Source organism: Onychostruthus taczanowskii, unplaced genomic scaffold, assembly GCF_017590055.1.
Source record: "Onychostruthus taczanowskii isolate IOZ18803 unplaced genomic scaffold, ASM1759005v1 scaffold18, whole genome shotgun sequence".
Taxonomy (NCBI): domain Eukaryota; kingdom Metazoa; phylum Chordata; class Aves; order Passeriformes; family Passeridae; genus Onychostruthus; species Onychostruthus taczanowskii.
This window is the reverse complement of record NW_024499017.1, coordinates 10587450-10602078: the sequence shown is the minus strand read 5'-3', so window position 1 is coordinate 10602078 and position 14629 is coordinate 10587450. Positions and strand designations below refer to the sequence as shown.

Below are 14629 nucleotides of genomic sequence, written 5' to 3'. Positions count from 1 at the left end.
TACCTGAATATACACTTCTGCTTTTTGTGTGAGAAAACCTTTTTCTTGTGTGGTCAAACCATCCCTGGAGTGTCCAAGGCCAGGCTGGATGGGGCCCTGCCCTGGTGGAAGGTGTCTCTGATCTTTAGATCATTCAAAAGATGATTTTGAAGGTGCCTCCCAACCCAAATAATTCTCTGTGATTCTGCTTACCTCTCTAAGCTCCCAATTCTCATTCTCAAACCACATCATGGTGAGGTGAAGGCTGTAATTTTTCTCCTTCACTAAGAACACCCAGGGGTTTCTGGTGTTTAGCACAGGTGGTTCCATTCCTTTGCCAGTCTGGAGGTTGTTTTGTGGCCCTCCATTCCTGAGGCAAGGTCTAGGTCCAGACAGAAGGTAAAAGCCCATACATCCTTTATTTGAGCATTTCACAAATAAATTACAAGTTTCTTTGCAACCACGTCATAAATCAAAACGTTTATTTACACCTCAGAAACAGCAAGCGATTCAGCAACTAGGGCCCAAAGGAATGATTAACTGGAAAAGCAGCTGAATTAAGCATCTTGAAAATCAAACAAAATGTTTTCCTCCTTGCTTGGACTATTAAAAATGAAAAAAAAAATCTTGATGGTAACTTAAAGAACTTCAAGGGGCAGAGGTTGCTATGGGGTAGGTGTGGTTTTACAGGAGGGTTCTGGCTGAAATGGCAGTAACAACACAACTCCTTTGTGCTGAGTTCCCCACCACAGTCCCCCAGACACGGATTTATTCCTCAGGCAGGGGGTGTGTGCACATCCAAACACCCAGCCTGGCTCTAGACTACATTCATTTCACCCCAAATTACAGAGTGCAGTCACTTGCTGATGCAGAGGAGGAGTGCAATGCTCAAGGCTGGATGAAACTTTCCCAAACAGCTGTCCCACTGAAAGCTCAGGAATGAGGAATTCTGGCTCTAAACCCTTCCCTTTCCACTACTGGTGACCTGCTGATCCACAGACAAGTGAAAATGAGTCAGAAAACAGTGATGCACGTCTTCAACTGATATAATTGTGGTACGAGGGGACAGCTCAGGGCAGCAGAAATACAACAGGAGAGTTGAGATAAGCCTTTTTGGGCTTTTTGCCTTTTTTATTTGCTTTAAATCAGACTGGTTCAGTACATGCTGTCCCTTATCTCATAAATTCATCCCTAATTGAGGGAATTAAACTGCTTATTCCAAGTCCCCTGTGTTGTATCAATCTCCTTCCACCTACATATATATAATATATATATTTATATGTGTATATCTCTATATATCTACATATATACACACATAGCAGTTGTGCAACTAGAAACCTTCCACTGAGATGGGGCAGTGCCTGCATCCCACTGGGACCAACCCAAAGCAGCTCGTGTGTCCTGGTGTGAGGCAGGAGGACAGGGCAGGCAGTGCCTCGTGTGCTTTGTGTAGAGCTCTGTCTGCTCTAAAGAGAATAGCTATAATGATAATTACTAATGAGCACTGGATGTGATTTCTAAAGATTATAGAGCACAGAGTTAACTGAAAGGCAGTAATTGCTATTTTATTTTTCTTTGTGTTAGCATTGGGCTGGATCCCTCAGACAACAGAGTTTCTAGAGATGCAACAAAGGCAAGACAAGAGAAGAGTTTTGCTTTAGACTCTGTGTTCTCAAGCCAATGTGACTTTAATATAATTATTTTTTAAAAAAAAAATTAAATAAGACATTTTAAAACTTATTCCAAAAACAACTTAGCCTTTAGACCAAGTGATGTAAAATTGTTTGTGTACAGAATTCTGCTCCGAGTGGATTAGTAACATTTGAGAAGAAAATTGGCAGCTTTTTCAGTATTTCAGACAAGAGGCCTTTGCAAAGGAAAGGCAAAAGCTGTCGATAGAGTAGATGTCTTTTTGTAGTGATAAGGCATTTAAGATAGAGCCCTACAAACTGCTTGTAAGTCCATAATTTAATAAATGAGGTTTGTATTATAGTAATCAAAAAAATGACTATGCAAGAAACCAGGACAAATTATTTGACCCCATCCATTTCAAATAAAGGTTAAACCAAATTATTCTGGGAGCCTTGGAGACACCTTCAGGGCACGAGTCACCTGTGGGTGGCTGGGTGTGACAAACCCCAGACTGCTGATAAGGTGTGAGCACTCAGCAATCCTGCCACAAACATTGCAGCTTTGCTGTTTGTGGCATTCACATTCTCTGGAAAAATCCCTCCACCCAGGATTTTTCCCCTGGGAAGCTGAGAAGCCTCAGAGAAAAAGGAAAACAATTCTTATCTCATTTGCTTCTCCTGTGTTGTGCTCATGTGGAATGTGTTTGGAGATTGTTTACCAACAGGTGATTGTTTCATTGGATTCTGCTGTGAGTTGTTTTCACTCTTTGGCCAGCCAGGGCCAAGCTGGGTCAGGCTCTGGAGAGAGTCACGAGCTTTCATTATTATCTTTTAGCACTGAGTAAGTATCCTTTCTGTATTCTTTAATAGCTTAGTATTCTTTGATATAATATAGATCATAAAATAATAAATTAGCCTTCTGAGAGCATGGAGTCAGCTGCATCATTCCTGCCTTCGTCAGGGCATTCCCTGCAAATACAATAACTGTTCCCAGCCAACCAGCAAAAAGCAATATGTGGGGAGAGAAAATTCCACCTAAATATGATCAACTGAACCTCAGTTCTGCTGATGGAGCTGCTGTTTGATTTCCAGCAGTGTAAACATGATGAGAACAGGGCTCAGGGACTGTGTTACCAGTGTTCCACCCTTACCTCATTTTCCTCCACACCCAGCAGGAAATTCAGCTCGTTTCCTCTTTTTTTTACTCTTCATACCTACAGCTACTGAACAAAATGGACATTAATAAATGCACACAGGCATATTGGAAAAGCACACACGAGGAGCACAGACCAGGGTTCAATTAGCAAGCACACCAAAAATGAGACTTCTCTCTTGCTAATAAAGTCTCACTGATTGTTATTCCCAATTTTTGTTTCAACAGCACAGAGCCTTTTCAAGTGAAATGACTTTTACAAATAAAAAGTTTTGTGCATGTCACAAAATGATAATCAGCAAGTTCACTGCCTTTCCAGCTCTAGACAGCATTTATGTACCTACAAACACAGACTGAAATAACTGTTGGTGGGGCTAAAACAGATGGGTAGGAATAAGGAGTATGTTATAAAAACAGCAAACTTGGCTGAATTAATGTTAAACATAAGCAACTATTAGAAAATAACAAAAGCAATTTTGTAAATCTTCTGCTTTTTCATGATATTGTAGAAAAATGGATAAATCATTGGTGCTTCTTTGTTTCAGGAAATGGACATTGGTTTTTTGAGCCAGAGGTGACACCCTTTATTCAGGTAGGAAATTTCAGATTCTGCTGTGGTTCCTCGCTCGTGTCACACCATGAACGTGCCAAGTCTGTGTTAAATGGGGAGAAACATGAACGTGGCAGCTTCATCTTCTCCTGGCACGCCTGGGTAGGCCAGGGATGGGCTCCCTGGGGAGGCTGGGACACTTGGGAAAGCTGGGAGGCTTTAATGTGAGAGCAGAAATAAAGGAAAAATGGGAATGGACGCTTGGATGCACCTCGGGTCAGAGCTTCAGCCAGACTCTGACCTCCTTGCACATCAAAATTTTGCAGTGGATCCAAGAAGAAAGATCTTTTCCTTGGGCACAGGGTGGTAGGAAGAGTGTTCCCCTTGCTCGTGGAGCTCCAGGCAGAAGTTTTCTCTTTGTTCCTCATTTTGGCTGCCCTTGGGATGATTCACCAAAAGATCTGTGAGCCTTGGTTTAAAGCAGGGAAGGGCAGATTTTTCTGGTATTTGACAGAAATGACACCAAAGTCAAGGGGGGTCTTTCCAGAGGTGGGTTTGGCTGGGTGGAGAGAGGAAAAAAGCAAGTAGAAAAGAGTATTTGTGGGGGAGGGTAATATAATTTCTTTTATTCGAGACAGAGGTTTTGTAGCTCAAAGCACAGGGTGCAGAATATCTTTGGGTGCATTCATTGAACATACATGTTGGAATTCCAGAGGTGCCATACAGCAGTTAAATCGTTCCTTTTGGAAAATTTTGCTTGAAAATAATAGATATGTATATATTTTTTTTTAATAAAAAAGATGTGATTGTTGATGGCAAAGCAGCAGCGTGGGATCCACAGAAGGCATGGGCAGGGAGGGAGGACCAAGAGTGTGCCCATGTGGGATCAGACACTTCCCTGCTGGGATGCCTGGAGCTGCCAAAGCCACTCCTGGTGTCCTTGACCAGCTCCCAGTGCCCCTCAGGTGCCACTTTGGTGACACAGAGGCTCCTGCAGGGAGCAGGGGCAGATTTCACTTGGTCAGGACTGCAGGAGTTAAGCTGGAAGAGAAAAACGGGTCTGAAGGCAGCTCATATCTTATCAAGAAATCTACAGCGTTAGGAAAGCTCACAACACAAACTCATTTTTCCTCTGTTGCTGTTGTTATTACTCCTTTTGATTAAAAAAAAAAAAAGAAGTAAGAAAGAAAAAAACCAACCTGTTTCATATTTGGTATAATACGGGAAGTCAGAGAAAAGCTATTGTACAGCAAATTTTAACCACAAACACACATTTAATATCTAGTGTAGCAATATGGGAAACTAAATGTATGTCTGGACTTCTTTTTAATGTTTCCAAAAATCTTTACTATTGAAACATATACGTGGTGTGGAAGGGATGCTCATACTCTCACTGTAGTAAGGATGCCAGAGTATGACCCTTAATTACTGTAAAAATGCTAACTAAAGAGTGCAGCTGCAAAGTTCTATTGCATAAGGAAGCTTTCTTGTTTAAACTTTAAATAAGCAAGTTTATTAAAATATTCTAAGACACCTTACCCTAGTTACTGGCAAGCTCTAATAAAAGCCACAGTCTGTCACTAGTATACTTTTTGTGTTAATTTTATAAAAATTTGGTGTGAGCTTTGATGGATCATTTACAGTTTATTAACAAGATGATCATCTTCATACAGTTAGAAGGATTTTTTTTTTTTGTTTTTTGACCTTACATGCTCACAGAATAAAAAAGGATCCATATTCATAGAGAACAAACACCCTTTTTTTCCCCATGTCTGCAAATAGGTGTGGTAAGTTTACACACACAAAGAAATGCTCTCGTTACTCTTAACTGGAAACCGTGTGTACGTGTGTATGTATGTATATATATACCCAAAATGATGGATTGGTGTGGTTGTGAGGGTATTTATAGAACAGGGCACCTGCTGGCACAGAGGCTGAGCAGGGATCAGAGCTGCTGCTGGACTCAGCTTCTCACCTGCAGAGTGATCAAAACATTTTGTCACCTGCCCCAGCCGATGTTTCAGCCCTTTGGCCCCTCCAGTCAGGCTGAGCTGCTCGCACTTGGCTGCTCCTCCTGCACCCTCTGGGGCCCAGGGAGAGCAGCTCAGAGCAGGAACAAGCCCTGGGGACTTGCATTTCTTGTTTGCTGAACCTGAGGTACGAGAAGGGCCATGGCAGAGCCCCGAGGTGGCCACGGGCTCTCTCCTCCTGGCCACGCTCTGGACAGCAAACACAGCAGGTTTAGCCATGCTGGGACAGCTACAATTCATCTGTGGCTGTGCTATTCTGCTCCCTCCCTTCTCACCCTCCAGATGAACATTTTATAAAAGCTAAACCTGTGGTATAACTCTTCTCTCTATATAAATATATATATATACATACACTCATACATATACAAATACTAACCCACAGACAAAATATTTTCTGAACAGTTGAATAGCAACAAGTCAACAGATAGAAAAAAAATGGAGTCAATCTGGTTTTGTGGTTTTTTTTCTTTTTTTTTTTTTTTTTCTGCTCCCCCAAGGCGGGGTTTGGATGTCATGGTCTTTTAACATTCAGAGTAAATTTTGAGTAAACCTTGTGTCCTGCAGGAGGAATCCAGGGCCAAAGGACAGAGGGGTGGAGGCTGTCGAACACCAAGGTACAGATTGAGTGAGATTGCAAACTAAACTGGAGCAACTGAGGCCAAGGAGTGAAGAACAGTCATTGTAAACTGCAATCTTCAGAGCTGATGGGTTTTTTTCCCTTCTTCTCGTTGCCATGGCAACTCGGTAGGACAGCTTCAAATGGCAGGAATTCTTACAGACCTAAAGGAGGAGATGGGGGTGAGTATTGCCATGCAAATCACAGGATCTTGAACTCTTTGGGTTTTTTCCCCCCCCAGTCAAATCGCTGGTTAGGTGCGTGAACATTGCCAGTAGTTAAATATTGATTATCTGGGTGCAGAAATCTCCAAGTGGAAAGCCCAAAATGTCATGTCAGAGACCTTTGTGGTGCAATTGTGGAAGATGTGGTGAGAGGCTAAATCCTGAGCCAGGACCTGATTCCCCCCCTGGACACCTCCATCAGTTCCATTTGTGCCCAAGGAAATGCCAGCCCCTCCCTCCCTGCACACCCTGACAAGCAAAGAGCAGACAAACAATATCTTTTGAAAAATAACACTCTAATAGAGCCTTATAGTTTGTGAATATACCAGGGAATAAAAGGCCTGCTGTATCATATTAATGTTGATACAGAAATATGAGATTTTATGTGGGGTTTCTATTAAATGAAGGGAATGTGGCACTTGAATTCTGTTTTAGATGGACACTCTGATAATACCAAGGCAGCAAAGAAATTCAGAAAGGAGAGTCCAGGAACAAATCTAACATTAGCTGTAGCTCACACTCAGCCTATAAAACCAAGGGAAGACACATCAAAACTCAGTCAGCAAATGTTTGTCTAAAATTTATTGTATCTGTACACTTAAAATATCATAATATTGAAATATTGATAGTTTTGTCACCACCACAGAAATGTAATGGTCAATGGCGGATGCTGGTTTGTGCCCTTTAAAAATTTTTAATGATCTGTTTGCCTTTTAGGGCAAATCAAATTCAATATAATTATCAATAAGGCTGTTTTGTTTTATCTTTCTTGTTATCCTGTGAACTGATATCAGTATTGAATTCTGCAGCAATGCAGGCACCTGGATGCCAACACCTCCCTGGCCTCTTCCCTGCAGTGCTTCAGTTCTGGTAAACAAAGGTAAATAAAGCAAATTAAGTGTAAGAAATCCATAGAGGTGCTGATGGATGGGGCTCACTGAAGTGAGAAGTTTAACTGAGATTTCCAAATAGGACAAAATCTGGAATTGCTTGGCACATGGATTTTTAGCCTGCTGCTGAAAGAAAAGGTCTGGCCACAAAATCAGGATCCAGACTCACACATAGGAGATTTATGGTCATGACTGCCAAAGTCTGGATATATTTGGATTAGGGATGCCAGCTAGAACTAAATTCTCATAAACAACCTGATCTCCTGGGTGGTGAAAAGAAAGAATTTGAGACTCTGATCTCACAGACAACCTGAAAAATAGCATTTCCAGATCCCAATGAAGCTTAGTGTCATTAAAGGGCATTTGTTTAATCCTGGCTCAAAGGAACTGACACTGGCTCTGGGATTGATGAAGCTGCTCTGAATCCTTGGGAGATCCTTGGGGGTCTTCCTGCTAAGGACAGGCACTTGGGCATGATGAATGAGCAGCAGCTGTGGCACCGAGCTTCTGTGCAATGCACAGGCTGAAACGTCACCAGAGAAATCTGTCAGCACAAAATTTATAAATACCCCACCAACTCCAGCAGCCAGTGAGCTTCTTCACCAACAGCCTGGAAATAAAGAGCAGGGTTTGGTGATTGATGTGCAAACCTGAAGAAAAGCTTGTATATTTTACATTATATTGACAGACATAATGAATGCTACTACCTTTCATACACACTGTGGGATGTATACAAAAACTAGTTGGTTCAGCTTTAATTATGAATCTTTCTCCTTTGCTATTTTTGTATCTGTTGAAGGCCAGTTTGTCTCTCACAAGGAATTTTTGACCCTCCCTGTTACCCCACCTGCCTCTGCAAGCACCACTCCATTCCTGACTCCTTTCAGCTCAAAGCTCTACAATCCCTGCCCAGAATTTCCTTCACTGAAATTTCTTCTCAACTTCATCCTTTCTTGCCTTTGATCCATTTAATCACATGCCTGAAAATGATGCCTTGGCTCCTGGGACTACCTCCTCCTATAATTTTACCATGATTTCTCTAATCACTTTTCCAGCCTGTCCTTTGGTCGTGTTCCTCCGGTTTATTTTTTTAGGAAACCTTTTTTCCCCCCACTTTGGTTTCTTCCCCTTCTCAGTGCCACCATCCTCTCCTGCTCAGCAATGACATTGGTGCTGACAGTTCAGAGCTCTTACTCTCTTTTCCCACTTTCCCATTTAGTCTAATATGTCAGCCTCTAGCTCTGATAACTTTTGGATGTTTTCCTGACAGCTCTGCACAGCTACAACTCAGCTCTTAAATCTTCCCCCTAAAGCACTCCCTTCTTTGATTGCTCAGGACAACACCATCATCCTGCCTCTTGTTCAAGCCTGAAAGCACAAACAAACCAGAGGAGGTTTTTGTCATGGAATCTCCTTTCTAGGTCTGTATATTTAGGTTATGTCAATCTAGAGGATTCTCTCTCACAGGTTGTCCCAAAGGGCTTTTTGTAGCCATTCAAACACTAAATCCCCTACCCAGGCTCTCACTTAGCAGGTTTGCAGCATCTTTTCTGAACCCTTGACAAATTGAACTGCTGTGTGCTCATCTCCTGCCAACCTTGTGCTCTACAGAGCATTTTCCTGCTCTGCCACTTTGACAAAACCTCTGTAGCTGTGGCTCCTTCACTGTCTCTTTCCCCCTGCACATTATTCCTGGATTTTCCCTGTAGGAAATTCCCTGTTTTTCCTCTCATTCACAGCCTGTGGTGACAGCTTCCCCCGAGGTGTGTTCAAAGAAATCTGGACCCCTTCCACAGACAGCTGTGTCCCAACATCTGCTGACACTTCCACCAAACCCTTGGCATTGGCAGAGGGTGCCAAGACTACTCTGAATTCAGCTAAGCCTTGTGCTAAAAGAATTATTCCAAACACAGCCATTAATGGTGACTGACCCTTTTGCACAGGTGGATTATTTAATAGAGTAGTTTTTGCCTCTGGAAATCAGATTCAACACTCAAAATTACGGTCTGTGAAGTTTCAGTAGACACCCACCTGTCTTGTAAGTAAGTAATGTCTGTAAGTAAGAATATGCAAGATCAAATCTGTCTTGGTTCTTTGTATTGCACAAAAAAACCTGATTGGAAATTGTTCTGTCCTAGAGAACATCAGTCTTTTATTTTCTGTGGTTAATAACAGAGCATCAGTTACAAATTTAATTTCTACAAAGAGCCTGAGAAGGTCATGTGAGGTGTTAATTGGCCAAACATTTGGCCAGTAACTCCCTTAATGCAAAATCTACAGGAATCAAGGATAACCAAAGTATTGCCTGGAAAACTCAAGGTTTATCCTCAATCAAGGATAACCAAAGTATTGCCTGGAAAACTCAAGGTTTATCCTCAATCAAGGATAACCAAAGTATTGCCTGGAAAACTCCACCCTGAATGAGAGAAAATCCACTGAAGCCAACACAACTGCTCTGTTACAAGCTCACTGGGGAGCTCTGAGCCTCTGGTCCATATTTAAAATCTCTCTGTTCTCCCAGCTGGATTTCCAGTGTTCATTATTGTTTCCTGTATAGGAATTGTAGTTTTCTTGTTGGCTTTTCTTTTTATTTATTGTTCCCATAAAGAAGGAGCCAATGAAAGTTCCAGAAATGCTCACACAGAGCCAAATTTTTAGAATCTACTCCTTATCTGAGCCCTAGCTCTAACCAGCTCACCTGGTGACTTTTCCACTCACTTTGATGGGGTTACATTGTTTTAAAATTATTTTTACTCATTATTATATATTTTATAGCCCAGATAATTTACAGTTTGCAGCTGGCAATAGCTCATAAAATATATTAGTATTTAAGGAACACTGTGAGCATAAAATGTGCAAATAATGTGTGCAGGGAGAACATTTGCTGATCAATGAGAACTATTTCTTTTAAGAACTTAATTCCCTGGTAAGCCTGTGCCTGGCATGTTTAGATCTGCACACTAATGATAATTAGGCCGAGTAATTATTTTATTTTATTTTATTTTTATCAGCCCTGTCTCCAGATCTGGCCTCAGCACTCAGGAATTATTACCCACCCTGTGTTCTTTTAGATGTGATTTGACAGAAATTACCTACAATGAGTGATTTGCTGCCCAAAGCACTCAAGCCACGAAATGGGAAGGGAATTTTTGCTCTTATTTTGTCCCTTCCATATTTTTCTTTGGGTATCCAGGGATTCACAGCAGCACTAAGTGAGCACAGCTGTAGGGAATGTATTTCTCCAGAAATCTCTCCCATTTCAGTCTCTAATGTGATCTTCACCAATTTTATCTCACAGTTCTACCTCTTTGATACTTGAGAGACATTCAGCCTCATTCCTTCTGAGATAACAGTGAGATAGCACAGAATTCACAGAATGACTAGGTTGGGGGAGTCCTTAAAGATCCATTTAAAGACTTTAAAGAGAAAGGCAGGGTTACTGGCATGTGTGTATGAATTTTTACTTTTCTGGTCAATGGGCTCAGATAAGAAAACACAGCATGTTCTGACCAGCAGCTGTTGGCATCAGGGCTTTGGCTTTTCAAGAAGAATTTTTCTTCCCTCAGATAAGAAAACACAGCATGTTCTGACCAGCAGCTGTTGGCTGTTGGCATCAGGACTTTGGCTTTGCAAGAACAATTTTTCTTCTGCTGGTCAAAAAAACTGACAAACATTGTGAAAGTTTGTCTGGATCTAATGTCCTAATAGCATTATTAAAAATAATTATACTTAGGTCTAAGTGCACAGTTCAGGGTAGGGAGACTCATGACATAGAAAATTAGATGGAATAAACTCCTCTTTCTACTCAACCAAGGTCTGCTGGCTGTATTTGGAGTTGATGATGGTGGCCAACTCCACAGGAAAGCCCTGAATTAGTTTCAAAAGCTGATTTGGTCTGAGAAGGTGCAACTCACCGAATTCAGCCCAAGTTCCTAAAGTTGGCTTCTTCAATGACTACAGAGACAGCTCCCTGCCTCTGTTACACTGGGCTAACTCAAGGTTTACTCCTCATGCTCATCCACACAACAGAAGAAAATGCGGGGAAAAAAAACCCCACAACATTTAAGACAAAGATTTAATTATCTGCATTCCAGGGAAAAAGCAAGTGGTAGGGTGTAAATTCATTCCCTGTGGTTCAGGCTGCCAAGGGCTCATATTCCAGCAGGACCCTTCCCTTCAGCCAGCCAGCAGTGGTGTGTGCAGAACTTCTGATCTCAGAAAATGCTTTGGTACTCCCCAGCTTTCCCTGTTGCAGCCAGAGATTTCTCTGAACATATTTACATATTAGTGACTCAATTCCCTGCTTATTTTAAAGACACAGGTCTAAACTGAGTAATTAAAAGCCTTTGAAAGATGTGCTCTTTAAGAGACCAAGCTCACCCTCTATTTCACAGGCTCTGCTTATACACTGCAGTTAAAACCTCATAAAAATTAAAGGCATTTAAGTTTCTTGCTGACCCTCTGTACAGGAATGAGCTTTACCCAAAATGCATTCATCCTTTACTTCCCATTAAAATGAGAGAGTTAACGCAGCTGGAGTTTGGAGTTCAGCTCATGCATGCTCCATTTCTTTCAATTACCCTTTCATCAGAAATATTACATTAATCTGGCATAATTAAAAGTCTACATTACATCATGGACTTTATTGAAACTTCAGTAATGCTAAAGAGGTAACAAAAATGATGGAAGAGATCAGGACCGTGTTTCTGATTAGGAAGCTAATCAACATCCAGGTACTTCTTTCCTGGATTTACCATCTAAGAAAGGTCATTAATTAGAGGCATAGTTAATAGTTTAGCCTCGATGTAGAACTTTGAAAAATAGAAATTGTTTTCATGTGCATCACTGGTTGATCTGCCACAGGTAGGTTTCAACTGCAGAAGTTTTACAGTGTTTGCACCATGTGCCTATAAATTATTATAAATTTCCCCAAAATCTCATTGAATTTGAAGGACTATTCCCAAGCAGATACCCTGAGTTTTCATTCCTGCAATTAAGAAATTTGGGGTTAATATCACCCGGAGCAAACTGGTGATCTCACTGGCCACAACACCTTGGGGAAAAGTTTATAAAACTCCAAAAGTGAATTAGTTTATCCTGAAAATCTGCAGCTTATACCATCACACACAATTTGTTTCTCATTTACGTGAGAAGTTATTTGAAAGCTGTTAAGGATGGGAGAAGCACTGTGTGAAATGAGAGGCTCATAATGGCCCTGAGAGCTTCGGTGGGCTCTCGTAAATCAGTGCCAGTGCTGCACTGCAGGAGCTGAAATTCTGCCACGGGCCCTGCATCAGCCCAGAGTGTCAGGGCAGAGGGGAATGTGCCAACCCCACCTCCCCAGCCTGCCCAGGGGGACACATTCCCCCTGCTGAGGTCATTTCACCTGTGGGACACCAGCATGAGCGGCTCTCACACTGCTAATTTATTGTAATTATATTTATTATAATATTTTTTTTGTTACTATTTATTATTAGGAGGCTGCAGTGGCTGATCCAAAGCAGGGCTGGTGGAAGCCAAAGTGCTCTTCTGACCCTGGCAAGGACACTGCTGAATCCTTGTCTGTGCCTCCCCTCTTCCCTGTCAGGTGCTCACACACACTCCCTGTGTAATGAGCTGTTCCTAAGAAATGCATAAAATAAACATATTCTGAAAGAAAAGTTGCTCAGATGAAGCAAAATTCCAACTCTCTTTGCTTAGAAATTCAGAGCCATGTGCTTCCCTAGGTTTATCAAATAAAAAAACATCTTCTAATACAATTCCTGTTCTCCAGGGATATGAAGAATCTCACTGGGAGAGGGGGAGTTTTAGGGTAGAACAGCCAAGATGTACTCCATTATTATTTTTTAAAAAATTGATGTGAATTTCAGTTGGATACTTTGTCAAAGCAGTGTTGCCTTCATTTAAGCAATAGGGAATAAATGCTTCCTTCATTTTTCAGTTCTGTCAAAACTAAACAGTTGCAGAGGTGGCTGCCTGCAGCCTGCATGGATATTTTCCCATGCTCTAATCTGATAAATGGAATAGAATGGTTGAAAATATTCAACAAGTGAAATGAATAAGTACAGTTTTGAAATAGCAGCACTGAACAAGTCTGCTGATTTTTTTTCATACTGATGCTGAAAATGAAATGCATCAGCTGTAGCAGGGAGCCAGCCTTTTAAAGGACTGGAAGCTGCTCAGGCAGTCAGATCTCATCTCCCACAGCAGCACAGCACAGGTTACCATCAGCTTTCAATGAGCAGACATGAACAATCCAGACACATTCAGATCTGTAGGTACAGACTAAACCCAGCTTGAAATCCTAAATTAATCATCTGAAGAAATTCTTGTTGAGTAAGAATAAAAACTAGAGTGAAGGATTATGCTTAGAAGCTTAGAAAGAGGAAAAACCAAACTAGAAATTTGGCCAGGTGTTGGTATCAACCTGCTCATTTCAAATTTTCTGAAGAACTGCTACTAAACGTGGCACTTACCTAAGCACCAACTAATGACGTATCCCAATTTATTATATTGATAAAGTGAGGCTTTAAGACCTCATCTAAAATACTCTAAACATTAATGGCCCTTCAAAGGTCTTTGTAAATATCCATAGGGTATTACAGAAACAAAGGCAGCATCATCAAACCTTCAGGCACCACAAATCTCCTCCTAATCTTTAATACCCTGCCCAAATCTGAATAGAAAGCTGTTTACATTGAGTTATCTGGATGCTATAAAGAGAAAAATAGGAAAGAAATAGGAAAAATTGTTATAGGGAAAATATCCAAGGACAGGCATGGTGAAAAGGAACAAACATCTCACGATGTGTAGTGACCATTAATGGCAGAAAAAAATACTTCAACTGGACATGCATTCAGTGCCAGTTTTTAATCATAGGCCACTCCAGAGCAATCCTGACGATAACTACCTGAAATTCAATATTTATGTGGCTTTAAGAAGTTGTTCAGAGAAGAAATACAAAATATTATGTACCAACAATTACTGTGAAGCACTATTGAGAAAATGAAAACATAAAAGCGTTGAATTCCCACCACTAAATGGGCTCTCAAACCAATCTCTTTGATGTCCATTTCATACCTCCAGAATGACCATCAGCAATAATATTGCAGCTCTTGGGGAAGGAGCTGCATTTGCTGCTAACGTTGCTCCCTTCTGCATTCCAAACACACATCTTCCAAACTGCCCTGTTTTCTCACCTCTGCACTCCTGGAACGCGTTTGGATGGTTTCAAATGTGTGTAAAGTGCCATTTCCCACCTAATTGACTCAATCAAATGTAAAGTTATTAAGCACATTTCAATATGCTGATGTGTAATTTGGGGGCATTTCTATTTGTCTTGTCTGGTGTACAAACATCCTGTCCCCAATTATGGACATCCATATGGATTTCTGGGCCATTTCAAGCCCCATTAACTTTAGGTGGGCTCACAAACTGCACAATATGTTGCAGGACTGGAAAAAAACTGCAGAGAAATCAGAAGAATGGACACAGCTCCGTGTTAAAATTGAGATTCAAATCAAGGCTGGCTCAAATTGAACGCCCAAACCATCCTT

The 14629-nt window shown here is 41.2% G+C and overlaps 1 protein-coding gene across 1 annotated transcript in view; it reads right to left on the bottom strand.

Moving 5' to 3' along the window:
- Positions 1-3265: 3265 nt before the first annotated feature.
- The window catches only part of CDH13 (cadherin 13), a 433407-nt gene continuing 422043 nt past the window's right edge, over positions 3266-14629 (bottom strand). Inside the window, exon 14 of the mRNA XM_041400548.1 lies at positions 3266-6123. Within this exon, the coding sequence (XP_041256482.1) occupies positions 6116-6123 (8 nt within the window). The 3' untranslated portion in view covers positions 3266-6115. The remainder of the gene's footprint in view (positions 6124-14629) is intronic.